The sequence below is a fragment of the Perca fluviatilis genome, chromosome 23, assembly GCF_010015445.1.
Source record: "Perca fluviatilis chromosome 23, GENO_Pfluv_1.0, whole genome shotgun sequence".
Taxonomy (NCBI): domain Eukaryota; kingdom Metazoa; phylum Chordata; class Actinopteri; order Perciformes; family Percidae; genus Perca; species Perca fluviatilis.
The window spans coordinates 4,456,544-4,482,988 of NC_053134.1; the positions used below are offsets into that span (position 1 = coordinate 4,456,544).

Genomic DNA, 26,445 nt, shown 5'->3' on the forward strand with positions numbered 1-26,445 from the left:
AGATTTTGATTTTGACAATCTCATATTGTCATACATGATATTCTCTATCCAAATAAATAACAAGCTCATGAAGAAGTTAAACTTTTATTTAGTTCACAGAAAAACCTAAACAGAAAATATTAATCTCACATTCATCTTATTATTGAAAGAGCTCATAGAAAAAGTCTGTTTAAATATATATATATTGTATTTATATACATATATATGTATACATGCATCTTAAAGCAACACTAGAGGACTTTTCCTGCTTCGGTCCCCCTGCAGGTTGTCTCGTTGGAACTAAAGCTCACGTAGCAAACAAATAATTTAGATGTTGGGCAACACTTCAGAATGAAAAATAATTTAAAAGAAAAATAAAGAGACTAAGAGAGAAATAACTGAACATGTGCCGATGGACAGAAGCACAGAAGCGAAACTAAAACTTGAAACTGAACTCTTAATAAGGTTATTATCCAAAGTCACTCTGGCGTTACTGTGACGTGTATGGAATTAATATTGAACTGAAGTCTCACCAGAGACAAAGAGTCCTACATGTAGCGGCTGTATGGTGAGGACAGACTGGGTGTCTCAGCTGAGGTAGGTGAGGACAGAGGGTAAGGACAGACTGGGTGTCTCAGCTGAGGTAGGTGAGGACAGAGGGTGAGGACAGACTGGGTGTCTCAGCTGAGGTAGGTGAGGACAGAGGGTGAGGACAGCTTATGTCGGTGAGGACAGACGGGGTGTCTCAGCTGAGGTAGGTGAGGACAGAGGGTGAGGACAGCTTATGTCGGTGAGGACAGACGGGGTGTCTCAGCTGATGTAGGTGAGGACGACTGACTGGATGGGCAGCCTGCAGACCGGACACAGCTTGTTCCTCTTCTTCAGCTTCCTGGCGCAGACGTAGCAGCACATCAGGTGTCCCGTTCGTCCGTGGACGATGCAGCCGTTCTTCGGCCGGGACTGACAGATGAGACAGGGGTCCAGGCACGAGTCCGGCAGCCGCCACTCGGCCGACACGCTGCGCTCCAGTTCGGGGGCCGCGGGGGGAAGAGGTGGAGGACTGGTGGGGGAAGACGGTAGAAGCTCCTGGGACTCGATGGAGGAGGAGTAGGAGGAGGAGGAGGACGAGGAGGGCTGGGAGTCAGGAGCCCAGGGCTTCTGCTGCGAGGAGGAGGACGAAGGCTGCGAGGACGCCAGGGGATCCTGGGAGTTGGGTGCAGAGGAGGCGGAGTCAGACAGGCACTGCGACAGGAGAGGAGTTTTCGCTCTTTTCCCATCTGGAACATCGACTCCTTCGTTGTCCTCGGCATCAGAACCTTCAGGTGACACATCAATCAATCAATCAATTATCAATAGTTTGTGCAGAAGAAAAGTATTAATTGCAAAAACAGTGAGGCAAAATAGACTTGCTAAATCTTCTGGGTCATGTGATTTCTCGTAGCAGCTCAAAATTTAGGATGTTTCATCATTTTAAAAATGACTTTTTAAGACATTTTATGGCCTTAAAATTCTAAAAATACCTTTTTAAAGATGCAGTAGGTAAGTCTTATAAAACTAACTTCCTGTCATATTTGCTGAAACTGACCCTATGTTCCAGTAGAACTACATGAATTATGTTAAAAAAAACAAAAAAATGACAGCTCCTCTGGCACCTCCTACAGCCTGTAGTGCCATTGGCAAAATTCCACCGCTCCCGGTCGATTTTCTCCAATCTGGGCCACAGGGGGCGGGGTCTATCTGCCTGTCAATCACTGCTCAGGCACGTACACGCATATATAGCGTTCTCCCCTCGCCCCTCCCCGCACACGAGCTGCAGAAAGGTTTCCCAAAACTCCGTGAATAATGGAGTGGCTTTTCAGAGGTGGCGTGGCTGCAGGATTTTAAAGATCTGAAGAACGATGCAGATGTAGCCACATTTCCTCTCAACAGGTAACATAATTACCATGAATGATTCATCTTTCACTTGGTTATTAGTAGTCAGAAGTCCACAAAGCTACGTTGGTGAGGATGATAGTAACGTTAGCACAGTGGTCGGTCTGATATGATGCTGAAATGGCTAACGCTAGCCTGCTAGTTAGCATCGTTTTACTGTTGGTGAGTAAAGTTAATGTTGTGTTGGTGTTTAGTTATTGAACATGTCTGACATGCCGGCAGTTCTGTCAAACTCCGTTGTGTGGGCGGGGCTTAGGAGACGTTTGGGCTGCAGCAGAAAGGGGGGAGGGACTGAGAAGTTGTCGATGTTCAAATTTGTTGGCAAAGTCCTGGCTCTTCACAATCTTACCTACTGCAGCTTTAAGACTTGTCAAATATCAATTCTTGTATCATTCTAATATTTTGTAGCTCTAGATGTGTACAGTTTTCACATTGTTTATGTGTGTGTGTGTCCCCAACCCCCCAGAGCAGTGTCCCCTCCCCCTACCTGGAGCTTCTTTGGCTGCTGATAGGTCGGTTGGCTTTGGGGGTAGGACTTTTGGGCTGGAGGAGGCGGACACTTCCGACAGCCAATCCTGGCGCAGCGCCCAGCAGCTTCCACAGTTTCTGGGGAGAGGTGGGTTCAACTCGTCACACTTCACACAGCGCCAGTAGTCCTGAGAGAGGAACAGACACACACCGTTAGACCTCCAGTATACAAGTGTGTGTGTGTGTGTTTTATAATTTGTGTAGACTCACAGCTTCAGTGATCTCTGTGTCTTCATCAAAGGAGTCCTCATCCTCTGCCTCAAATATGGTGACCTCGTATACCTAGACAGACAGACAGGTAATACTTGTGAGTAAATACTTTTACTGTTGGTTTTGGTCTTTTCGTCGGATTTGTTGACAATGAAAAGATAGAGCACTCCAGACTTCTTCTTTAGGGATTCCGAGGCCTGTTTACCTGGTCATCTGCAGACAGAGAGGCATCGTCTTCGTTGTAGTCGTCGGAGTCGATGGACTCGACCTCAAATTCGACGCTGAAGTTGTCGCTGTCCGAGTCTGCGACCGTGACCTCTGACCTCACAGACTAGAGACACACACACACACACACAGTCCGTGTTATAAACCAATACAACAATTCTACATCAACAAAATAGGGCTGCAACTAATGATTGTTTTCATTGTCATTTCTCAATTAATCGATTAGATGTTTGGGTTAGAACATGGTAAAAAAAATAAAGAATGTGGATCAGTGTTCCCTAAAGCCCAGGAGGACGTCCTCAAATGTCTCGATCAAACTATCAAAATAGTTGCAGATTAATTTAATAGTTGAAAACTAATCAATTAATCTTTGCAGCTCTATAACAAAAGTGTGTGTGAGTGTGAGTGTGTGTGTGTGTGTGAGTGAGAGTGTGTGTGTAAGAGAGAAATACTCACAGTGCTGTGTGAGTCGGATGATTGGCTGCTGTGTCGGTCCCGTACACTTTCCAGTCCACCAATCACGCACCACGACAGACTGTCATCAAAGGTCAGGGAGTAGCTGTCAGACCTTCTCCTCTTCCTCCCTCCCTCTTCCTCTTCGTCCTCCGACTCGTCTTCGTCCCCCTCTAGACTGTGGGAGGGCCCTGAGGAGAGATCGGGTGGGAGGAGTTTAATATCGCAGCTTTAGTTTGTGAACTCTAATGAGTTGGCGCCGCCTCAGAGGAGACACTCACCTGGGTCACTGCTCCTGCAGCTGCTCCTCCTCCTCCTCCGCCTTCCCCTCCTGTCTGGCGATGAAGAGCGACTTTCTGAATCCGCCCCCTCAAAGCACAGACAAAAATTCAGTCTCCCATTTTGTAGTCATCCTTTAAAATATTGTTTTTAACTCAATAAAACAAACATTGTAGAAACATGTCTTTCTTGTACACCAGACTCCTTGTGTTGACTTCGGGTCAAATTGACCCGTTTTCAATTTTTGTTGTAGATCATAAAATATGGGACGTAGAAATGAGCACTGAAAATGTTTAGAAGAAAAATTTTACAATTTAAAACGTTGGGGAAAAAAACTGTGAAAAAAAGGCGTGAAAAACGTTGGAAAATGTTGTTTCGCCTTTATTTTTTCTATTTTATACTATATATTTTATAAGCCGGTCAGGAAAAAATGACTTACTAGAATTCCTGCAGTTTGCTGCTGTTCTCAACTTCCCAGCATTATTTATATATTATATATAGTTTATGTCAAATACTACAAGTATGTCTTCTAAGCCCCCAAAATACTTTTCATTAACTGCAACACACAGTCAAAAGTTCCCAGCTGTATTATGAGACCGTGTCTTACCTCTGTCCCTCCGTCTGTCGGACTGTCACTGTGTGCTTCACTCAAGCTTGGCGGGGAATCTAAGGAAGAGCAAGAAGACACGTTTAGTTTTGTCTGAGGCAGGCCAAGGATGAGGGGATGAAAAAAGAGAAGGGGAAGCTAAGACGACAGTGAAAGATATGTGAGGAGGGGGTGCATCGAGGAGCACAATGCAAAGGAAATGAGGAAATTCTTCTCAACTGTTCACCATCACCAGGTTTAAAAAATAAAAATAAAATAAAAAATTGGGGAGAAACGGGATGAGGAGCTGAAAAAAAGGCAGAGGAAAAGAGAGAAGCGCTGAATCCAAATGTCCACCCTTCAAACTTCTGACACATGTACAGTGACATGTTGTTGTTGAGTGAAATCTGACTCCTGCTACTCTGTGACACTTACACAGGGCTGCTGTTATGCAAACATGAACTAAATTGGTTCTCTTTCTATAAAATAAAAAGCAAAATGACGGTGGGGGTGGCGGGCAAGAAACGTAATCAGTGTACGCCCGACTACCACGGCAAGCCTAGCCCATGTGGACTTGATGATTGGTAGATTTGGATAGCACTCGTCGGGACATTTGGATCCAGCCAAAGAGAAAGAAGAGCAGTCCTACCTTGGTTCTTCACAGCCACCAGGTTCTTGGTGATCATAGCAAACAGAACTCTGAAACAGAAAAATACTTCAGTTACCTCACTGGCCAACCCTGCATCACACCAAATATATTTTACTATATTATACTACTATATTTTATACTATACTGCTGTTTAAATATGTAAGACTGTTTTATTACGTGATGTACGACATCACATTTCTATATAAATACAAGCAAACTTTAAGTATACTGTAATTATCTATGTGTACTGCTTGCCTTGTACTTTTGAGGTGAACTGCTCTTGTATATTTTATATTTCTATTTTCTGTATTTATCTGTACTTATTTCTGTCTTTGTGGTGCAGAAAGACCTGAATTTACCCTCTGGGGAATCATTAAAAGGTTATAGAGGTATCAAATACAATGCTTTACATTACTGACAGAAACATCCCTTTAGTTGTTATTTCAGAGCTGAACAAAACAAACAGGGACGATTAATCTAAATAACCTGATTAATAATCATCATCATCTCTCTCTCTCACCGTGGCTCTTTAACAGAGAAGCTATCGACTCCCAGCACCCGCCCCAGTGCATCCTGGGAGCAGTGGACGATGTGCTGCTGCTTCTGGTCATACAGCTGCTTCTGGATGATGTACTGGCCCAGGTAGAACATCACCTGCGAGAAAGACAATAACAGATGCATCATGGGAGACATGCAAACACCAGACTGCATGGAGAACAGCTAATCAGCTCCTGACACACCTCCATCATTCTACACGAGCTAAAGCTGGCCGAATGAAGCATTTAAAAAAAAAAAAGGTAGAGGGAACTTGATTTACAGTAGAAGTATTTGTTCCATGATTCTATTTATAAATGGTCCATTTTACTAGACATACAGACGGACATGTTGTTCTGTCAGAAATTTTCCCTAGTTGTATTTTGTTAAACATGAAGAAGCTGTGGACACTGTACCTCCTTCATGGTGAAAACATCTTTAGCGGCTCCTGCGTGTTGCAGCAAAGAGTGGAACTCTGCCTTTGGTCGGACCTAAACACACACAGACGGCCAAAAGTTAGGTCCCGCGCTAAAGTCAGTGAAGGGTTAAGTAATAGTTGAGTTAAGTTAGCAACTAGTTGCTCTCACCAGTTTGTTGTCGTCAGCAGCGTCCATGTTGAGCTCCCTGTCAGCGGACATCGTGAAGCTGATGGTTCCTGCACACAGACAGCTTATTAGTGACTGACGAGCAGTAGAAAATTCGTGAATGGATTAACTAATATCCTAATACTAGAGCAGCGGTGGAATGCAACTAAGTACATTTACTCAAAGTACAAATTTGAGGTACTTCAGACTTTTTTTTTTTCATGCCACTTTCTATTTCTACTAAATATTGTACTTTTGACTCCATTACATTCATCTGACAGCTTTAGTTACTTTACAAGTTAAGATTTTTGCACACAAAACACCTGTAGTTTATAAAATACAATGTTTTATTATAAATTAAACTAGCCAACAATATAACTGCCTACAAGTACAGGTGAAATTATTAGACCAATAAACACATTAAATTGTTTTGATCGAGGATATTTCTACATTGAGTACTTTAAGTACATAATCCTGATGATACTTACATACTTTAACTGAAGTAACATTTTCAATGCAGGACTTTTACTTGTACCAGAGTATATTACCAGTGTGGTATTAGTAATCTGAATACTTCTTCCCAGCTACTGTAGCTGACAGTGTCTGATAACTCCTCCTGCAGCACAATCCACTGTCATAACAACCCCACTTCTAGTTTATTTTAAGTGTGCGACGTCTCCCGACAGCCCACAATCAAATACAAAAAGGAGAAAATACGCTTTTTATAAAATGTAATGATTCTTTCTGAGACTTTTTTGGTTCTAGAGGAAACTGAATTTAATGCTATCTTTCAAGACCTGGTTGCTAATGTTAGCAAATGTCAGATAGACGTGTGACCAGTGACTGTGTTAAACTGACATTATTGAGTTAGTTTGCTGTCTTTTAGCATGACAGATTAGCATTTTTCACAGAGCAATTTCAGGCAATTTTTACCCCCGATGTTTGAAACTTGTTGGCATTTACATTTGATCACGATACGATATATCAATTCTTTGGACAACGATACAATATTTACTGATGTCACAAAGTCTGCCACAATACGATTTGGATTTAATTCAATTCAGGACCCTGCGACAGATACATAAGACCATTTAACACAGTTACATTTATACATATTTACAAAAAGCAACTTAAATATGATTTCACAAAGTCATTATTGAGCTCTTCCAGACATTTAAATAAATAAAAAAAAACTACTATTTTTAATAAAAAAGAATATGAAGTGGGAATTTCAAAATAAAGGCGCATCTTTAAGATGATGATATATATCGCTATTCTCACTTTGTATTAATAATATTGAATTGTTGATGATTGAACCGATAGTTATAGTTTATATAGTTACACCCCTAAATTACATACACAATTACACAATTTTTGTCCACCTTGACTGTGTTTTATGAATCAAATCCTTTATTTGGGGGTATTTTGCCCTTTGCCCTCGATTATTTACGACACAAATGATTGAAAAGTTAAGGGCAATGAACTGTGCTCCACTATCACGCATGACCCCTGAAAAAAACTCTCCCACTTGTGTAAAACATTTTTTTGGGATCACTAATTTACAACAGAAATGTGTAAAACAATAAGTTATCAGGGAAACAGTTAAAGTTAAAAGGAGTTTTGTCAGTTATCAATCAGTCTTACTAGTATATAGCTATGCATCATGTACACAGTGGTTTTGGATAGAGTTGCAAAGATTAATCAATTTGTTGTCACCTATTAAATTAATCGGTTCGAGTCATTTTCTAGGAAAATAAATCTCTGATTTCAGCTTGTTAAATGTGAATATTTTTCTAGTTCCTTCTCGACTCTGTAACAGTAAACTGAATATCTTTGAGGTGTGGACAAAACAAGACATTTGAGGACATTAGCTTGGGCTTTTGGTAAACACTGATCCACATTTATCACCATTTTCTGACATTTTATAGACCAAACAACTAATAGATTAATTAAATAATAATCCACAGATTAATCAACTATGAAAACACTCATTAGTTGCATCCCTAGTTTTGGATATAAATCAGATTAATTAAAAGTCTTACCAGTATATACAGAGTAGAACGTATCAGCAGTCCATCCTGTGCAAAGTAAAAATAAAGTGCAGTCAGAGTGGAGCAGAGCTGCAGCTTCTTATAGACCTGCTCAGACATGTCAGGACTAGACCAGCCTAGATGGCCTGGCCTAGCCTAGTTGGGCCTATCAGGACCAAACAGTGCCAGTCAGAGCTGAGTCAGCTGCAGTGGGATGTATGTTCTTGTTTAAACTGATAGTAACAGCTGATTTAATCACACAGCTCTGTGTAGAGACATGCCGGGACTAGTCCAGGATGACTCATCTCTGTCAAAATGTAGGTAACCACGCTAACCAGTGGTAACCCGGGCCAACAGGGCTAAACCATGAATGTGACACTGGCCTGATCTGGGTACGCTTCCTTAGCAGGACTGTCCTCGGGCTTTAAGGAAAACGGGGAAGGGGATAAAAATCCAATCTGGTATAATATTCCCACATCATTTATTTGGGCTGCCTATAAAATTACATTCATCCCACCCAAAAGCATTTTAAATAGGTTTTAAATTAGGGCTGAGACTAACGATTACTTTCATATTCGATTAATCGTTTTATTTTTATTTCATAATTTTTTGGGGATTTTTTTCAGGCCTTTAATTGTATAGGACAGTTTAGACATGAAAGGGGAGAGAGACGGGGAACGACATGCAGCAAAGGGCCGCAGGTCGGAGTCGAACCTGCAGCCGCTGCGTCGAGGAGTAAACCTCTATATATGGGCGCCCGCTCTACCAGGTGAGCTACCCAGGTGCCCTATCTGTTGATTTTTTTTATTAGTTGTTTGTTCTCTAAAATGTCAGAAAAATGTGAATCAGTGTTCCCAAAAAGCCCGATATGACGTCCTCAAATGTCTTGTTTTGTCCACAACTCAAAAATATTCAGTTTACTGTCACAGAGGAGAGAAGAAACTAGAACATATTCACATTTAACAAGCTGGAATCTGAGAATTTTTACTTTTGTCTTTAAAAAATGACTCAAACCGACTAATCGATTATAAAAATAGTTGGCGATTAATTTAAGAGTTGACAACTAATCGATTAATCTTTGCAGCTCTATTTTAAATGTTATGTTTTGTGGGAAACATTAAGACACCCCCTTACTACAGACAGTCACAGACAGGGAAGTTTAGTGATGGAGCAGAATATCCTGACCTGGAGGTTGGGACAGCAAAAGTGTAACGATCGATCGATCGATCGATCGATCGATAGATAGATAGATAGATAGATAACTGTATTGCAATTACAGTTTTAAAATGTATTATTTTGAAATGTCTGGGTTAAAAAAATAAAAAAATAAAAATAACTTTTTCTCCATTGAAGACTATGCATTTTATTTTTAAACACACTGGCAGGGAGACGGGTTTCTAAACTGCACTTCCTGTCCTTGACGACTCATAAATACCAGCGCATACCACAGAAACGGTACGATGGAACATTTGAGTGGGTTTGAAACTGGGACTTTTTCAAACCGCGGTATATCTTGAAACTGGTAACTGGCTCATGCCTACAGATGTGATACCAGCAGGGCTGCACAATATATCGTTTTTCTTTTATCGTCATTGCAATATCAACTGGCGCAATAACCATATCGCTAAAGGTTGCGAAATATCGCGAAAAAGACACTCAGATTTTTTGTGTCGGTTGATAGAAAATATCAGAAAAATTCACTTTAAAATGTAACTATTATTATCATACTTTTTTTAGTGCTGACTTTTATATTCATTTCAATGTTCAATTTGTTCAATAAAAGAAAGTTGGGAATTATTTCCTTTTAATTGTTTTAAAATCAACAAGCAGTTTGTTGTATTTTAGCAGAATACTGAAAGCAGCAGAACTGAGTACACATTAATATCTGTTAATGTATCGAGATATTCAACAGCAATGAAGCATATTTTCCTCATAGTGCCACTGACACACACACACTTTTTATTTAATAAAATGATTTATATTTTTTGACAGCTGTATATACTACTAATCCTGTATGGTTGTGATATTATTGACGTATGGCCAGGCTCAGGTTAAACCCTTTCTAAAACATGAAGAAATACATACCGAGACCAGATATCGATACCGGCATTTTAGGCAGTTAACGGAGGCATTTACATACTAGTATCGGTATCAGAACAACACCTACGTGACAAGCTTCATTCTAAAAGAATAAAATAAGATTAAAATGTATTTATGAGTAATAAAAAGAGAAGTAAAAAAATATATATATATACACATTAAGGCTGTGAAACAATATTTACAGATTGACTTGACATCTTTTTTAAATCCAAATTACTAACAAAAATATGGCAGAATGAAATCTCTATATACATATAGAGAGCTGCAAAGATAATCGATTAATCTTTGCAGCTGTGTGTGTGTGTGTGTGTGTTGCACTGAGGAAAATATGCGAGAGCGCTGTTAAATAGCGCAATAACGATATTACTTGCGATACATAAACATATTAATGTGTACTTAGTTCTGCTGCTTTCAGTATAATGCTAAAATACAACAAACTGCTTGTTGATTACTAATGATGTTTAAAACAATTAAAGTTGTCAACTATTAAAGTAATCGCCAACTATGTTGTTAATTGGTTTGGCTAATGTATGAAAAACACTTCCGATTCCAGCTTGTTAAATGAGAATATTGTTCTAGTTTCTTCTCTCCTCTGTGACAGTAAACTGAATATCTTTGAGTTGTGGGCAGAGCAACACATTTGAGGACGTTAGCTTGGGCTTTAGGAAACACTAATTTGACAATTTTCATATAATATCATATATACAAAATTAAGATGGCGGCAAATAGGCACGTTTCCCAAAACGTTTATTTTTTATTTTTTTAAGAACTAGGCACAACATGCCCAGGCTCAACCCATGCTGGTCAGCCTTGTTCAGCCCTGCTTGGCCTCCTATGCGTGAATATGTCTGGGCAGCTTTCTACGTTTCTAAATGACTGTACAGAAGGAAAAAAAATGACTGGTTCACCTACAGCTGACTAACAGCATGAGTCAGCAGCTGAGCAGCTCCCATTACAACACAAACACATGCAGAGAAAATATGCCCGGACATGTCCCGCTCCCGCCCTCCTGTCTCTCTCTCTGACTTTCTACTATCACTGACAGATCTGATGAAGACAGGCTTAACTCTTTTACAATGTCAGAATCAGGATACAATAAGTACAAGTTCACGTAGCTAGCTACATGAATGGAATATTAATCAGCAGAAACTTTAGTTCAAACGGGACTTAAAAAACAGTTAAACTAATTACTTCGCTTTCAAAGTCAGTCTGTGGATGCTATGGATGTGTTTGTCTGCTGCGTCAACGTGGCAGCTATCTATTTTGAAATGTTAAAGATAACGTTAGTGATTAGCTAACTCTTAGCTAATCTAACAACACAACGACCAACCGTTACAATTCAAAACATTGCATCTCTGCCTGAAAAACATACCGAAACCGGGCAACGTTAACATTACTAACCTCTACTCTTGTATATCAGCTTGGAGGCTAAAACACAGACCTCAGTTTTAATGAATTGTAAGTTACAGAAAGGTATAATAATAATAAAATCCCTCAAATTAAATACCAAAGCAGTTGTGTCAGAACAGTTAGCGAAGTTAATAGTTTAACTCACATATCACCATGAAACTTCCCCAGTTTATTAGCTAGCTACTAGCTAGCTACTTACATTAAGACGATATGTTATGTTTAAATCTGCAAATAAAGCAAATCTAATGCTGACTTTTGGTAATAGTAATCCAAAGTTACAGACACTAGCGTTAGTCTGAAAGAAGTTATGGTAGCAAAATAGCCCAAAACTTCTAAATTGAAAATTTTTTAGCCTGCAGTGTCTGCCCTTCAAAAGCTCTGAATTTAAGTTTCTCAAGCGTCATGAAATGTGTTCGAACTGTTTCGTTTTACCGTAAACTCGTTAGCAGACCGCAGCCTCCTCGCGGCTCCTCCGTCCCGCTCTACTCAGCCAAGAAAACACGAGGCTCCACGGCCTGCTAGCACACTGCTAACCACCTGCTAACTTTCGCTATTGCTAATGTTAACCCTGGCGTAATTGCATTTAAACCTTTTATTGATATATTAACCTACCTTGACCGCTACTCTTGATTAAATAATATCCTTCAACGGCGTTTATCTGCCAGTTAGCGGACAGTTGATATACTGTTCAGTTGTTCCTTAAGACCATAGACTCCAGTCAATATAAACATCACTGGTGCTTCAGACACACACACACACACACTTGTTCGTGTGGCGCTCCTACTGACCAAACACCGACATTGCATCCTTGTATGTCGCCTTCATAGAAATACAATGGATTCATTATATTTCTATGGTTGCACTATACTGCCATCTTCTGGAGTAAGTTAACTCCAACAGTGTCCAGTATGTCAGATTTTCTCATCAGTCCGGTTCAGTCCACTTTCACCCGATCTGTTAATATATCCTTGCTTTCCCAACACTCCAGTATGTTCTTTACTCCTGCTCCTGTTATCCCAAATCGTTTAATTTCTTTCATCATGTCCTTTTCTCTCTGATATGAATGACCTGCAACTAGTTTCTGGTACCATACTTTGGCATTAGTACTTACCCATATCCCAACTGTTAAACAATTGTATATAGTCTTTGAAGTCTGTTAGCATTTTAAAACATAAAAACTAAATCTTATCATGCAGTTTGATTGGCAGCAGTGAAAGCTCTACAGTACCAGCATTATTAGGAACTGCTTCAAATAAAGTTTACAAAAAGCTACTACAGAAAAACACGGGCCTTTATTTTGCAAAAAAAAGATTAAGACAATACAAAAAGACAACAGGGATTCAAACACTGCTCTGTGTGTGTGTGTATTTTCTTTGTGTTCATGTCTGTAACTCGTAGCCCAGTGGATCGAGTCCTCGGTCCAATAGAGCGAGCGACGACTCCCTCAACTTCAGGAGAAACCTTCTCAGCTCCTCTTTAGAGAAAACCTGAATTTGTGGAGAGAAACAAACGGACCACGTTCAACATTATCAATGAAATAAACAAGAACCTCAAAGAACAGGGTCCATATTAATCAAACCGCTAAAAGTAAAAGTTCGGAAAGATAAACGTAAAAAACCTTTACTGCAGAACATGTAGTTTAGAGTGTAGTTAACTCAATGTACAGGATCAATAAAAAATCGCTTTAGTTACCTGGTAGAGGCGGTGCTGGTCAGATGAGATGATGTCAGCGAGTCGCAGCGCCTCCTGGTGTCTGGAGGAGTTCTGCAGCACGCTGAGCAGCAAAAAAGTGAGGCGAGGCAGGCACAGAGAGCGCAACGCCGCCATCTGGTGCCTGCGCTCTGAATCCGGCTCAGAATCCTGAAAACGCAACCAACCAATCCATTTATCAACCAATTAAACATGCAGACAATCAATTTCTCACTTCTATAAATAGCCCCATGGGACCAGAGGAACAAATCTAGGAACGTACACAGGGCCCTTTTTAGCACCTGGAGAACTAAATTCAGTCCCTGGTTCCTTCGGTCCAAACAGGTTAAGTTTCTTAATTCCCTGGAAAATTCCTGCAGTGGAAACACCCTAAATGTACAGTTCATGTGTCGTAAACATTTACCGGTCTGTTGTCGATCATCCATCCTCCGTCTACGAACAGCAGCACGTTGTAGATTCTCTCTTTCACATCTTCAGTTAGAACGTCCAGACGGCACGACCAGGCAGACAGGGAGGCCTGACACACACAGAGCATTCTTTTCATTGTTGTACTGGTACTGTTACTTAAGTACAAGATTTGAGTACTTCTTCCAACACTGGTTACTGGGCAGAGACCCCAAATAATAATATCAAATTATTCATAATTCTAGATGAGCTTTATTGATAAAAAATGCATTAAATATTTTTTTTTAAATGAAAAACAGATATTTTGTGTGTGTGTGTGTGTGTGTGTGTGTGTGTGTACCTGGTACTCCTTTTCTCTCATCTCATTGGCTACTCTCTCTGTGAATTTGGCCTCAGGGGCAGGTGCTGGTTTCTGGGGCGCAGAGCTACTGTGGTTGAACCAGTCAGTGAAGGCCTCATGGGCTTCCTGTGAGATGAATAAAAATAAATAAATAAAATAAAAGACACATTCAGAACCGACGGAAGTAGTCCTGCAGCTACAATGCTGGTATAAGGTTTAGCATATTGATTATTTTCACGTTTAAAAAAGGTGCTCTAAGCGATGTTGGGTGACGTCACTTCTTGTTGACGTTCGAAGTATTGTCAAACAAAACGGAGGCTAGCTCGCCCCTCCCTCCTCCTCATCCCGTCCCCTCCCCCCTCCCTTCCATGCACTAACCCCCCAACCCCCACCCCCAAATCCTTCTTGTCGGTTATTGGCTGGAACACTGTTTGTTGTCTTGTAGTGCAGGGGCCTGTTTCACAAAACCAAGATAAGGGATTAAGCCGGGATTTCCCAGTTATCCTGGATGAATTAAGCCTTGATTCGGTTCACGAAAGCGGAACATAAATCACCATGGAATTTATTCTGTACAGCTACTGCTCCTGACCAGGCTAACAGCCAGGATTTATTAACTGGAGCCTTTTCTGATCACCCAGCACTGGTTTTACTATTGTTATTATAGCTGGATTAAATACAGCAGGTGCATTTTGCTGTTTATTTAAGTACTGTTATTATTTAAAGTTGTGACCATTATTTTTTATTTATAATTATTCATGTGACAGTCATTGTTACTGTTATGAAACTGCTGTTCATATTAGAAGTTTGAGAATATGTTATGGCAGTTGTTGAGATAATTAGAGGCTGATACATCAAATGTGTTTTAAATGAAGTTGTTACTAGGGCAATACATACATGTGTACATTTCTATAGTTACCAACACCTTGAATCATTTTCGATTCATTTTTTTTAAATTTTAACCTATAAGATCATGTTTTACTTCATGTGCATTTATTCTAACAATTTATGTTGTAGTAACTGGGAATATAATTGGGAGGATTGTACAATTTAAAACATATCCTAATTGTACAATCCTCCTAAAATAGTCTAGTCACTGGACCACTATTGGTGATGTATACTGTACATCATGTACCAGGGAGAGACACCCAATGTTGTCTATATTGGGGAATATGATGAATATATCTGTTATTATGTTTACAGTGTGCATGAATTTATCATTAATTATCTTCATACTTCTATTTTAGAGTCCAATTTCTTCAGTGTTTTATTTTCTATGTCATATATACAGGAGCAAGGCATAATATGTAGAGAAGGAACTCTGCCTCTATAAAAAAAAAAAGAACGGGAGAAAAAGCGTGCAGATAATAGCGGACAATATCTAAAAAAATAACTTCTAACTACATCAATTACGTCATTCAAACAAATTTACACTTTCATTAAAAGAGCAGTGAAGTTAAACTAAACTTATATTACCCATGGGGGGGAGACAGGTGAAAGAAATTTACCATCAACTAGCTTAAAAAATCTCATTGTATCTATCAATTGCTCACTACAAAGTAACGTAATTGTAAAGATTAAAATGATATATTAACGGTAGTCAGAGAGGTAGTTAACGATATATTTACTACAATTACAAGTGGTCCTGCTCGCTGTTTCATTACAGCGGCTGTTTTCTTTTCTTTATACAAATAATGTGTCACGTCATCATACTTCACAAACGCTGCTCACTCTGTATAAAGTATGTACAACCGTATTCTCATTTTGAATCAGTAAATCTGTGATCGACCTCGCGGTCTTTGAGGAAAGCGTGGACATCTATCTGAATTACTTATGGCTCGACTAGTGTCTCCTCACCTGGCTCGGCCTTCTAACACCAAGCCAGGATGCACCGATTAGACTAGGTCAAGCCTCGCTTTATCAGTTATCCTGGATTTATATATTCTGCTTTTGTGAAACAGGCCCCAGGTTGGCGCAGTTTGTTATTGTTGATGTTTGTGGAGCCTGGGCTGTCTACAGAGACCGCTTTTTTTTACAGTGTGTTCAGGGGACAGGCAGCTAGCAGATAGTGAGGAGATGTTTTTTTACAGTGTGTTCAGGGGACAGGCAGCTAGCGGATAGAGAGGAGAGGTTTTTTACAGTGTGTTCAGAGGACAGGCAGCTAGTGGATAGAGAGGAGAGGTTTTTTTACAGTGTGTTCAGGGGACAGGCAGCTAGTGGATAGAGAGGAGATGTTTTTTTACAGTGTGTTCAGGGGACAGGCAGCTAATGGATAGAGAGGAGATGTTTTTTACAGTGTGTTCAGAGGACAGGCAGCTAGTGGATAGAGAGGAGAGGTTTTTTTACAGTGTGTTCAGGGGACAGGCAGCTAGTGGATAGAGAGGAGGTGTTTGCTGTATGTGACAAAACATGTAGCCTAAAAAACGCGTGACATTGCTTAGAGCACCTTAAACATAGCATTATTACAGACAGACACGGTAACTATGCTTACGGCCAAATCAGTCTTGAGGCTATTTATAAAATGAAGACAGAAAGGGGACAGACCAGATAGGCTCTGATACACAGGTGTTCTCGGATGGCGTTCTCGTCCTCAGCAGGTAGAGACGAGGTCTGACCAGCCCCCGACCACTGGCAGTAAATCTCCCTCATTGAATCCTCTGGAACTTTAGAGAACACCGCCTTGGCTGCGTCGTGTTTCTGCACAGCTGTAGAGAGAGAGACAGACAGATAGACATGCAGTCAGACAGACGCAATGCATCATGGTCCTCACTGTCGGTGACGGGAGACTCGAGACATCCCTGATGTATAAATAAATACACAAAATACAAAGAAAAAATACCCAGAAACTTCCTCATGATGGCGTTGGACTGCTTTAGGGACTCTGCTCGATGGGCGGGGTCAAACAGCAGCCAATCGATGACATCGATCTTTCTTAGGTCCTCCTATCGGAGCACAGCATCACAGTAAGTCCACCCAGCGCTACACATGCAAACTAAAAAACTATGTTGCTAATTTTGACACTTGATTTAGTTTTAGTACTTTACTCGTTAGTTTTAGTCGTCAAAAATTTAAAAGACATTTTAATCTAGTTTTCATCAATAAAATCTGAGTATCAATCATGCATTTGTGATATTTTACATCTTTTTAGTCTTCTGAAGCTACAACTGTCACCATCTTTGATGTTGTTCTTTTCTGTTGCAAAGTTGCCTGAAAAGGCATTATTTACCGGTTTATAACACTTTATTGTTTACTTTTTTTCATAGGAGGAAAAAAGGTTGTCGCCAATAGTTTTTGTGGAAAAATGTCATGGTTTGTTTTTTACTCCGTACCTTTGTAGTTCCCATCTCCAGCGCCTGGCTGTGGTGTGTGAACTCGGTTTCGTCTCTCTCTCTCACGGTCTCCACCACCAGCTTGGTTATCGCAGCGACATCCAGACCTGCACAAACACAACACAACAAACAGTCAGTGAGTAATAACGTTTGCTGTCTTACCGGCATCAGTGTGGACATTTTTCAGTATTTTATTGCGGTGTGGTACGGTGGTCTTCCAATGATCAGCAAGCGCAAGCTAACAAGGCTCTCTTGGGGAAGGAGTGTCTCCATTGATGTGTTGATGTGTGTCCTTTGTTGTGTTTACAACGTTGTTGGCGTGTGGTGGTGCTTTTTTACTGTGTATGTGTTTTAGACATCCTGCTAAGCACTAAATTTCCTTTACTAAGGATAAATAAAGTGAAACTTGAGTATTTTCCATCTCTACCGGCATCAGTGGCGAGCTGCAGGCAGCGGGGGCGGATCTCCGGCTGGTTGACGGTCTCCAAGAAAGCGGCGTACTCAACGGTGGCGACCTCGGCGGGTAACTGGCTAACGTAGCTCGCCACGAGGTCGGTCTGCTGATCCCGTACCAGAAGGGAGACGTACGCCTTTAGCACATCCACACACACCTCCTCCTGAGGAGAGCGAGAAAAAGGTGAGCAGACATCACCCTGAACTGTTCCTAAATCTGAGTGAACACACAGATTCTGATTCTCAAGAGAGAAAAAACACAACTTGGAAACGGTGTCAACATTTTTGACGATGGTGCTAGATGAAAAGTTTTTCACCAAAGGTAATTCAAATTCATCCTGATGGGAACATGAATGTCCGTACAAAAACTTCCCGGCAACAATCCAATAGTTAAAGTAAAGATATTCCAGTCTGGAACAAAGTGGTGGACCGACCGCCCCCTTTGAAAACGAGATGGTACATCTTTATCCTGATGTAATAACTGGGACCTATTCCTCTACTTTACCTTCAATGCCAAACCCAGAGAGCGGAAAAACAGCAGCAGGTGAGTCATGAAACGCAGCAGGTGGGAAGGGAGGGGCTTAGAGGTTGTCAGCCATTCAGAAAACTCCTCAAACAGACCTGAGAGAGAAACAGAGAGAGAAAAAGGTTACGGTTTATGGATAGAAGCAGTCTTTTTGGGGTTATAAGTACATTTTTAAGGCGGAGTGAAAACTTTATTAATAATAATATATTATTTTTTTTCTTCCTGTGTTGGTTAAAGAGCAGATCTCAAATTAGATTCCTCATCAGGGGTCAGAGGTGTCTTACCGTCCAGGTCTCCCAGGATGACAAACTTCTGGATTACATGGTGATGCTCTTTTGTCTCCTCCAACACCCTCTACACACACACACACATAGAGAAAGAAGCTGGTTTTATGTGTGCGTGTTCAGTCCTGTGACTCACCAATCACATTCAGTTATTGTTAGGGATGCACCGAATATTCGTCCACCGAAGATTTTCGACCGAAAATGGCCCAAAAGGGCGTTTTCGGCCGAAATACTTCTATCCCCGAAACAATACGGCCGAAATGTTGTGATGACGCAAACAGAAACCGCGACCTGCACGTGTGTCAGTACCCGATCCGTAACACCTGCAAAGCGTCTCCCAAGCAAAGAGGTTGAGACGGACCACGGAGTGAAAACAATGAAAAGTGCTCTTAGAGTCTGTCAGCACACGTTTCACTGTGATCTATTCGGATCCTCTGCACTTCATCGCAACTGTACTTGATCCGCGTTATAAAGACCATTACTTGGATGCGGAAATAAAGCAGCGCGCACGAGAAATGATCCAGGCCGCCATGGAGACGGAGAACCCGCGTGGAGACGGAGACGGAGCAGCGCCCAGCGCCGGAGGAGATCAGAGCGCAGAAACAAAGACTCGTCTCTCTGCACCAGATGAGGGGCATGCACCCTCGCTGTCTGATATGTTCAGTGAAATCCTGCAAGAAAGTGCCTCAAAAAATAATAATAACAACAACAACAACTACTACTAAGCTATTCTGTTCTTAGGCTACTATATACTGTATGTGACTATCAGATTGTAGCCATATTTCTGCTAAATATTTTTTTAATTAAACTTTAATATTAATTTATACAATTGCAATGCTTTGATTTTAGTAAAGTTAGTACACAGTCATAGCCATAAATGCAATGGTACTAATAATTGGCATAATTTCTTTCGGTGTTTCGGTTTTCGGTCTTAGTATCCTCTTTTTCGGTTTTCGGCCAAGAATTTTCATTTCGGTGCATCCCTAGTTATTGTGCGAGTTTCACCTTCAACTCTAAGGCCTGAAGTTCCTCAAACACCTTTTCCATCGTCCAACTTAAGAGAGAGAAAGACAGTGAAACCATCAGAGATATAAGGTGTGTTTGTTACTGCTATTGTTTATTTGTGTGTGTGTGTGTGTGTGTGTGTGTGTGTGTGTGTGTGTGTGTGTGTGTGTGTGTGTGTGTGTGTGTGTGTGTGTGTGTGTGTGTGTGTGTGTGTGTGTGTGTGTGTGACGTACTTGGCCTCCAGGTATTCTCGTGGCAGCGTCTCCATTTCCTGGTGGGCCATCCCCGATGACATTTGACGACAAGATCAATTATTTTCAATTTTGTTCGAAAACTCTCGCTTTTCTCGGTTTTATATTTACACAAACTGAATATCTTTGGGTTTTGGACTGTAGGTCAGACAAAACAAGACTAGCAGATTTCACCTTGGACTCTGGGCATTTGCCATCATGTCTCGACACTTTATAGACAAAACATTCAAACACCGACCCTAACCCTGGTGACTTCTGGTCCTAAATCTAGTCCAGGATGGACAAATCGGTCCCATCATTAATAACATATACACAAACAGAATCACACACACACACACACGAAGACACAGAAATGCGAACTCGTTATATTACCGGTTTGAGGTTTCCACTCAGGCTGGAGTAGATCGCTCTCTCATATCGGTTTAACTGCTCCTAAAACAGACAAACACACACAGCAAGTTAACGCCAAATTGTTTTGTTCCTTTTGTCACAAAATGTACCCGTGTGCAGATTGTTCTAAAGAAGAAAACACTTCCTACATTTAAAACAAACAGTGGTGGTTTTGTGATCATGTGTAAGTATTACAAATAAGTAAATAAACTGCCTTAGCACTGGCCAATAGTTCAATACACAGTGCAACGGTAATTCTTTATAGTTAATTCTGTAATCAGGGTTTTATTTGCACACTGTACACCGTATCAGCTTTACTGAATGTAAGAAGATTTACACATGCGTGTGTGTGTGTTGTACCTCCTCAGCCATTCTCCAGCAGCAGGCCTTCCAGATTCCTCTCTGAGGGTTTCCTTCAACAGGCTGCAACTCTATACCCACTGCGGAGAGAGGTGGAAGAGGTAAGTCTTGGTTGGCGACGGGTTAACAGACACGCTTACAGACTGCGACAAGAAAACTGGTGTTCATCACTCGGGTCACATTGGGGTCAGAGATCACCTGAGGTCCTGTTGGGATCGTGGTAGAGTTTCCAGCCCTCCAGAGTTGCTGCTCTCCAGGCCTGACCACAGCGCTTACACAGCCTCTGAGCCTACACACACGCCATGGTTAAACCAAAATGAGAAAAACAACCAATCACGGCCCTTTAAATACAGCATGAACCCTAATCTGTGCCTCTACCTCCTCGGTCATCCCCGCTCTGATCAGGCTGAACAGGTTCTTCAGCAGTCGGGCGTCATCCTCTCTGTCCAGGTCAGCCAGGGGGCGCTGTTGCCTGAAAGGAGCGTCCGGGTCCTGAACACACAAACGCACACATTAGGCTCGTTCGAGGTGAACTGTGCCTCGCCTGTAAAGTAGACGGCAACGAAGGGATTATGAGCAAAAGCAAAGGCAACACACAGAAGGCGGAGGGACAGGATGTCAGGCTTTATCCTGGAAATGTACTTCTGTTTCAGACTACTGCCCAGGTAACCAGCCTTACCAGCTCAGTGACCAGAGGAACAGTGAAGGTAGTGCCGCTCTTTCTCCTCAGCTTCAGCGAATGGAGTGTGTTCTCCCTAACACACACACACACACACACACACACACACACACACACACACACACACACACACACACACACACACACACACACACACACACACACACACACACACACACACACACACACACACACACATTAGCAGGAACTCACTGATGATCTTAATACACATAACTGTAGACTTGATATTTTAGAACAGACCAACAGGAACTCACCAGCAGACATTTTTGGCGTAGTATTCTATATTGTCTGAAAAATCTCCAATCTTATCCTTGGCAATGCTCTCTAGCCAATCGACGACCAGCTGAAACACAAAAACTAACTATATTTAGCAGTTGCCTTGCCTCCAGTTGATGTTATCTCCTGGTCCTGACGCGGAACGATTGTGTTCATCTAATCTTTGGTTTACTGCGAGTATAGGGCAGCTGGAGGAAAAAGCAGCAAGTACAGCCAGTGTAAGTGTACGCACCTGACTCTGACGTATGATGGCATCCCGCTGGAAAAGCTGCTCCACCACAACCTTCTCACTCTCACTGGGAACCTTGACACAGAGACACAAACACAACTACATCTTTACAGCGTTCAATTCAGGCTTCAGGTCAGTGTATTCAGGAGGAGTTGTTAGGAGTGGGTGTCTGTATTAAGTTTAGGTGTAGGGCTGCAACTAAGGATTATTTTCATTGTCGATTATGCCGTTACAGATTTTTTCCTCGATTAATCGATTAGTTGTTCGTTCTATAAAATTTCAGAAAATTGTGAAAAATGTGGATCAGTGTTTCCCAAAAGCCCAAGATGACGTCCTCAAATGTCTTGTTTTGTTCACGACTCAAAGACATTCAGTTTACTGTCACAGTGGTCTCGCTTTGCCAGACCTTCCTCCACAGCGCTGCGGAGGAGGGTCTCGCTAGTCAATACAGCATTCCAAGATGGGAGTAAAACGTGCTCTGGTTTATTGGCATTTCTTTAAACCAATCACAATTGTCATGGGTGGTGCCGGACGGAGCCACGGTGCTGCTGCAAAATAGCCTCTGGAAGGAACTTGTTTTGGTGGAACATGTGTACGTTCAAAAGTAGTTTTAGTCGTGCAACAGAAAACTCAGATTGGACAGATAGTCTAGCTAGCTGTCTGGATTTACCCTGCAGAGATCTGAGGAGCAGTTAACCATAGTCCTCACAAATCCACCGGAGGTTAGAACGCCAACACAAAGAAAGAGGAAGGTAACAGACATTCGGCCAAAAAAAAGGAACGTCGTGAATATAGACTACTGTAACAGAGGAGAGAAGAAACTAGAAAACAATCACATTTAAAGAGCTGGAATCGGAGAATTTTTACTTTATTCATAAAACATGACTCAAACCAATTAATCGAATAATGAAATAGTTGGCATTTAATTTAATAGTTGACAACTAATCGATTAATAACTAACCCTAACCCTAATAACCCTAACCCAAGTAAGCAAGACTTTCCAAGAGTGTGTGCCTGTGTTTGAAAGTCTCATGAACTGTTACTCACAACCATGTCGGTCATGATATCATCTTCCAGCGCCAACTGGACCCGGTCCCTGCAGAAACAGACAGATGATCAGAGACAAGTGGACAGCCAGCCAGCCAGACAGGTACAGGTACGATCAGTCGGACAGGTACCTGTACAGTGACGTGATGAGTCTCCAGGTGCAGTTCTCCTGCTGCAGCAGCCAGTGGACTCCTGCTGTCTTACTGTTCTGACCCGCTCTGAGGACCACAGACTGCAGTACGTCCACCTTAAATAAGGTGATGGACAGAATGTGAGTGATTAAACTGAGCAGTCAGTTAAGTAGTGAGCATCAGACGTGCTGGTGTACTTTTAAACTTTGGACAGAGCCAGGCTAGCCGTTTCCCCCTGCTTCCAGTCTTTATGCTAAGCTAGGCACGTCTTGCTTCCAGCTTTGTACGTTAAGGAATAATTAATTTTGGGACGTAAACAAGTTGGATGAGAAGATTGATAGCACTCATGTCTATACGCTAAATATCAAGCTACAGTTATCAGCTGGTTAGCTTAGAAAAAGACTGGAAAACAGGCTCTGTCAAAAGGGAACAAAATCCACCTACCAGCACCTCTGAAGCTCACTAATTAACATGTTATATATATATATATATATATATATATATATATATATATATATATATATATATATATATCTTTGTTTGTTTTAAACAGAAATATAATAATACAAAGCCTACCTTCTCCTGGCAAAGTGTCTGGTAATCGTCGAGCAGCTCAAACACCGCGGAGGAAGAGTGCTTCTGAAGCGAGGCGAGGAACTCTGGGAAAAGACTGGCAGCCGCTGAAAAGATTTTTTTTTTTTTTTTTAAATGACAACGTTAACAGGAGTGCTGTGAAAACTAACAATGCAAGGTAACAGAGTGGGCTTGGGAGTGTTTGTTTCACTCACCGGCCTCGCCAGGGTCGTCCTCCTTTAGTAGGGCTGAGCTAAGGTTGGCGGTGTCGTCTGAGAAGAAGCTGGAGTTATCCATTCCCGAAACAGGGGAGATGTACATGCTGTTGCTCCAATCACTGTCGTCCAAATTCTACACACATAGACATCATTTTAAAAAGTTAATCGTGGATTTGACTTCTCTCTATTTACGCCACGATTGACAGATTTGTTGTTCTACAAGATTGAGACCCATGCGAGAATCAGATTGTTTCTGAAGATGCAGCTACAGGAGTGATGTGAGAGGACTTGTAGCATTCACCAACTCGAATGTTCTCTTAGGTACGAACAAAATGTATGAGTGGTCCAGACCTGTCGCACAAATCATGCAAGGCTGAATGAATTTGGAGTTTAAATATGTTACAGATAAACTAAAAAAATACTTTTGCAAACTTAATATTCCATTCACCATATTCTTATCATGGGATGGCAATTTACTGAACTGAGGTGCCATATTTTTCTCTTTCTGACAGTTGCCTCAGTGTGTGTGTGTGTGTGTGTGTGTGTGTGTGTGTGTCTCACCATACTGCTGAGGGCGTTTCTGGGTGTGTGTGTGTATCGAGGCGTTCGACCTCCTGGAGCCAAAATTGTGGAAACATCTGGAAACCTGGGAGTTACTGAGAGAGAGAGAGAGAGAGAGAGAGAGAGAGAGAGAGAGAGAGAGAGAGAGAGAGAGAGAGAGAGAGAGAGAGAGAGAGAGAGAATTTAGTAAAATATGGAGCTCTTTGATATATTAGAGGATTTAATCAATAATCAGGTGTGTGTGTGTGTGTGTGTGTGTGTGTCCTACCAGCCTGTCTGAACAGTGAAGCAGGAGTGTTCCTCATCAGGGAGCGGGCTGGCGTTGCTGTGGAAACAACTGGGCTGCCACTGCCGGGTGACGGGACTGAGACCAACAGTTAGGGAAAACAACAACAACGCTGACAGTTCTGACATTATTACTGAATACTGGTAATGGCTTCAAATAATTAGTTTCATTCCAATAAAAAAAATGCAATATCGACATTGATGCATTTGGTCAAAAAATATCGTGATATTTGATTTTCCCCATATTGAACAGCTCTCTCTCTGAGGATACAGGCCACCTTCTTCCTCCGGCGGGCAGCGACTGTTACCTCCTCATCTCGAACCACTGGAGACAGCAGCTCACTCTGACCCCTGGAAGACAAGACGAGTACTTACGCGTTTGTGTATAAACTACGCAACAAATATTACTCCCAAGAGTCCCTGGCACTGAATTCACATTGTGCAACAAAGAAGTGTTTTTGATTGTTTTTATCTGTATGAATGTTGAATTTTGTCTTCACACGCAGCAGTTGTAGAGAAACTTTGCCTAAAGCTAAATTTGACAAAATATGTTTTTTATGCAATTCAGGTGTAATTGAGGATATAGTCTATTTTATGTTTATTGATAATTTAATGAAGATTTAAGGGGGTGAAACTATTTTTGTAAAATCATATGTAATGAGTTGGGTCTGGATGATGGAGCTATAAAAAAAAAAAAAAAACTTTTTTTTTATTTGTCCAGCTTGGAACTGAAGAAAACGTTTTTTTGCTTGCAATGTAAGAAGTTCTACTCAGATCTTTTACTTTGGTAAAGTAGCACTGTAACTCTGTTACAAGTTAAAGTCCTACATTTAAAATTTTACTTAAGTAAACGTACTAAAGTATGAGGATCAAATATATACTTAAAGTACAAGTGAAAGTACTCATTATGCAGAATGACCCATTTCAGAACAATATACTATATTATATGATTGGATTATAATGATTGATGGATTAATGTGTTCATCACTTCAATGTTGCAGCTGGTAAAGAATAAACATGTAGCTAGTTTTAATTACTTTTTATACTGCTGGGTAATATACATTATAAATCTAATATATCATAATGTATTTGTTGATTACATTTTCTATTTATAACCTGAATCTGCAAAGTAGTTTAAGTTAATAAATAAATGAGTGAACTAGTGGTATAAAGAAGCATGAAACGGAAATACTCAAGTAAAGTACCTCAAAATTGTACTTGAGTAAATGTACTTTGTTACTATCCATCACAATAGCATCAATAGCTAGTTGATTAACTGTTCATTAACACCTGGAAGTACTCACTGATTGGGACGGTGTAACGTTACCGATTAAAAACAGTTATACAGTTTGCAGCAGTTTCTGCAGCTAACAACGATAAACAGCTGCTGTTAGTAGTTTGTTCAGTGGGGATAGCATTTCATTTAACCTTTGAGTAAACAATAACAAGCACTAACTGTAGCTAGTTAGTTAGCGCAACTACTGACTGAAAAAGACGTTATTAGCATTAGGTTAAACATGTCAACAGAACACAAGCCAGAAATTAGCCGGTTAGCATCCGCACTGACTATGAACGGCATCGTTAGCCTCCAGCTAGCACAGTAAAGTAACCGCACTAGCCGGCTAAATAACAAGGCAACGGTCCACATACAGAACTAGAAATATGACTACCGGGTGTCAAAGCTGATTAAAGTTTAAAAAGTATGAAATGTAATTTACCAGTCCATGATAGTGGGCTGTCAATTCCCGCTTCACGAGGCTAACGTGAGTCTTCTACTTCTTCTTTCTTTTCTTTTGAATTCCCGGCAGACTGGATGCTGTGCGGCACACTGCTGCCATCCACAGGTCGGTCGGTGTTACTGCATTCTGGACGAAAT

At 41.1% G+C, this 26,445-nt stretch overlaps 2 protein-coding genes across 4 annotated transcripts; both read right to left on the reverse strand.

The window, feature by feature from the left end:
* Positions 1-68: 68 nt before the first annotated feature.
* Positions 69-12,285, reverse strand: mdm2 (MDM2 proto-oncogene). 3 transcript variants are annotated; one of them, XM_039792066.1, is made up of 13 exons: positions 12,112-12,285; positions 8,002-8,037; positions 5,963-6,030; positions 5,792-5,866; positions 5,362-5,495; positions 4,842-4,891; positions 4,214-4,272; positions 3,609-3,696; positions 3,331-3,518; positions 2,855-2,980; positions 2,650-2,721; positions 2,399-2,567; positions 69-1,295 (listed from the first exon to the last, which is right to left on the reverse strand). In XM_039792066.1, exons 3-13 carry the CDS (start codon positions 6,011-6,013, stop codon positions 790-792), a joined length of 1,518 nt encoding a protein of 505 aa, XP_039648000.1. In that variant the 5' UTR covers positions 6,014-6,030; positions 8,002-8,037; positions 12,112-12,285; the 3' UTR covers positions 69-789. The 3 variants fall into 3 exon arrangements, with proteins under 3 accessions (XP_039648000.1, XP_039648001.1, XP_039648002.1); XM_039792067.1 differs by lacking the exon at positions 12,112-12,285 and adding an exon at positions 11,932-12,085; XM_039792068.1 differs by lacking the exon at positions 8,002-8,037.
* Positions 12,286-12,769: 484 nt separating this feature from the next.
* nup107 (nucleoporin 107) lies at positions 12,770-26,430 on the reverse strand. Its single transcript, XM_039792071.1, is given in 27 exon segments — positions 12,770-12,986; positions 13,192-13,359; positions 13,613-13,726; positions 13,955-14,080; positions 16,496-16,656; positions 16,791-16,893; positions 17,281-17,387; positions 17,708-17,897; positions 18,239-18,354; positions 18,544-18,613; positions 19,549-19,597; positions 19,782-19,888; positions 20,106-20,231; positions 20,550-20,629; positions 20,748-20,838; positions 20,928-21,041; positions 21,229-21,304; positions 21,504-21,592; positions 21,758-21,829; positions 22,802-22,850; positions 22,933-23,048; positions 23,509-23,612; positions 23,721-23,856; positions 24,285-24,379; positions 24,553-24,648; positions 24,841-24,920; positions 26,288-26,430. Coding segments are annotated over 27 exon segments (2,751 nt in total). The 5' UTR covers positions 26,296-26,430; the 3' UTR covers positions 12,770-12,878.
* Positions 26,431-26,445: the final 15 nt, after the last annotated feature.

Excerpts from the sequence above, each read along its gene's own strand:
- mdm2 (XM_039792068.1), bottom strand. The coding sequence starts at position 6,013 with ATGTCCGCTGACAGGGAGCTCAACATGGACGCTGCTGACGACAACAAA. Across the intron at positions 3,697-4,213 it reads CGACAGACGGAGGGACAGAG|GGGGCGGATTCAGAAAGTCG; the intron begins GTAAGACACGGT and ends CTGTGCTTTGAG. Across the intron at positions 2,722-2,854 it reads CTCTGTCTGCAGATGACCAG|GTATACGAGGTCACCATATT; the intron begins GTAAACAGGCCT and ends CTGTCTGTCTAG.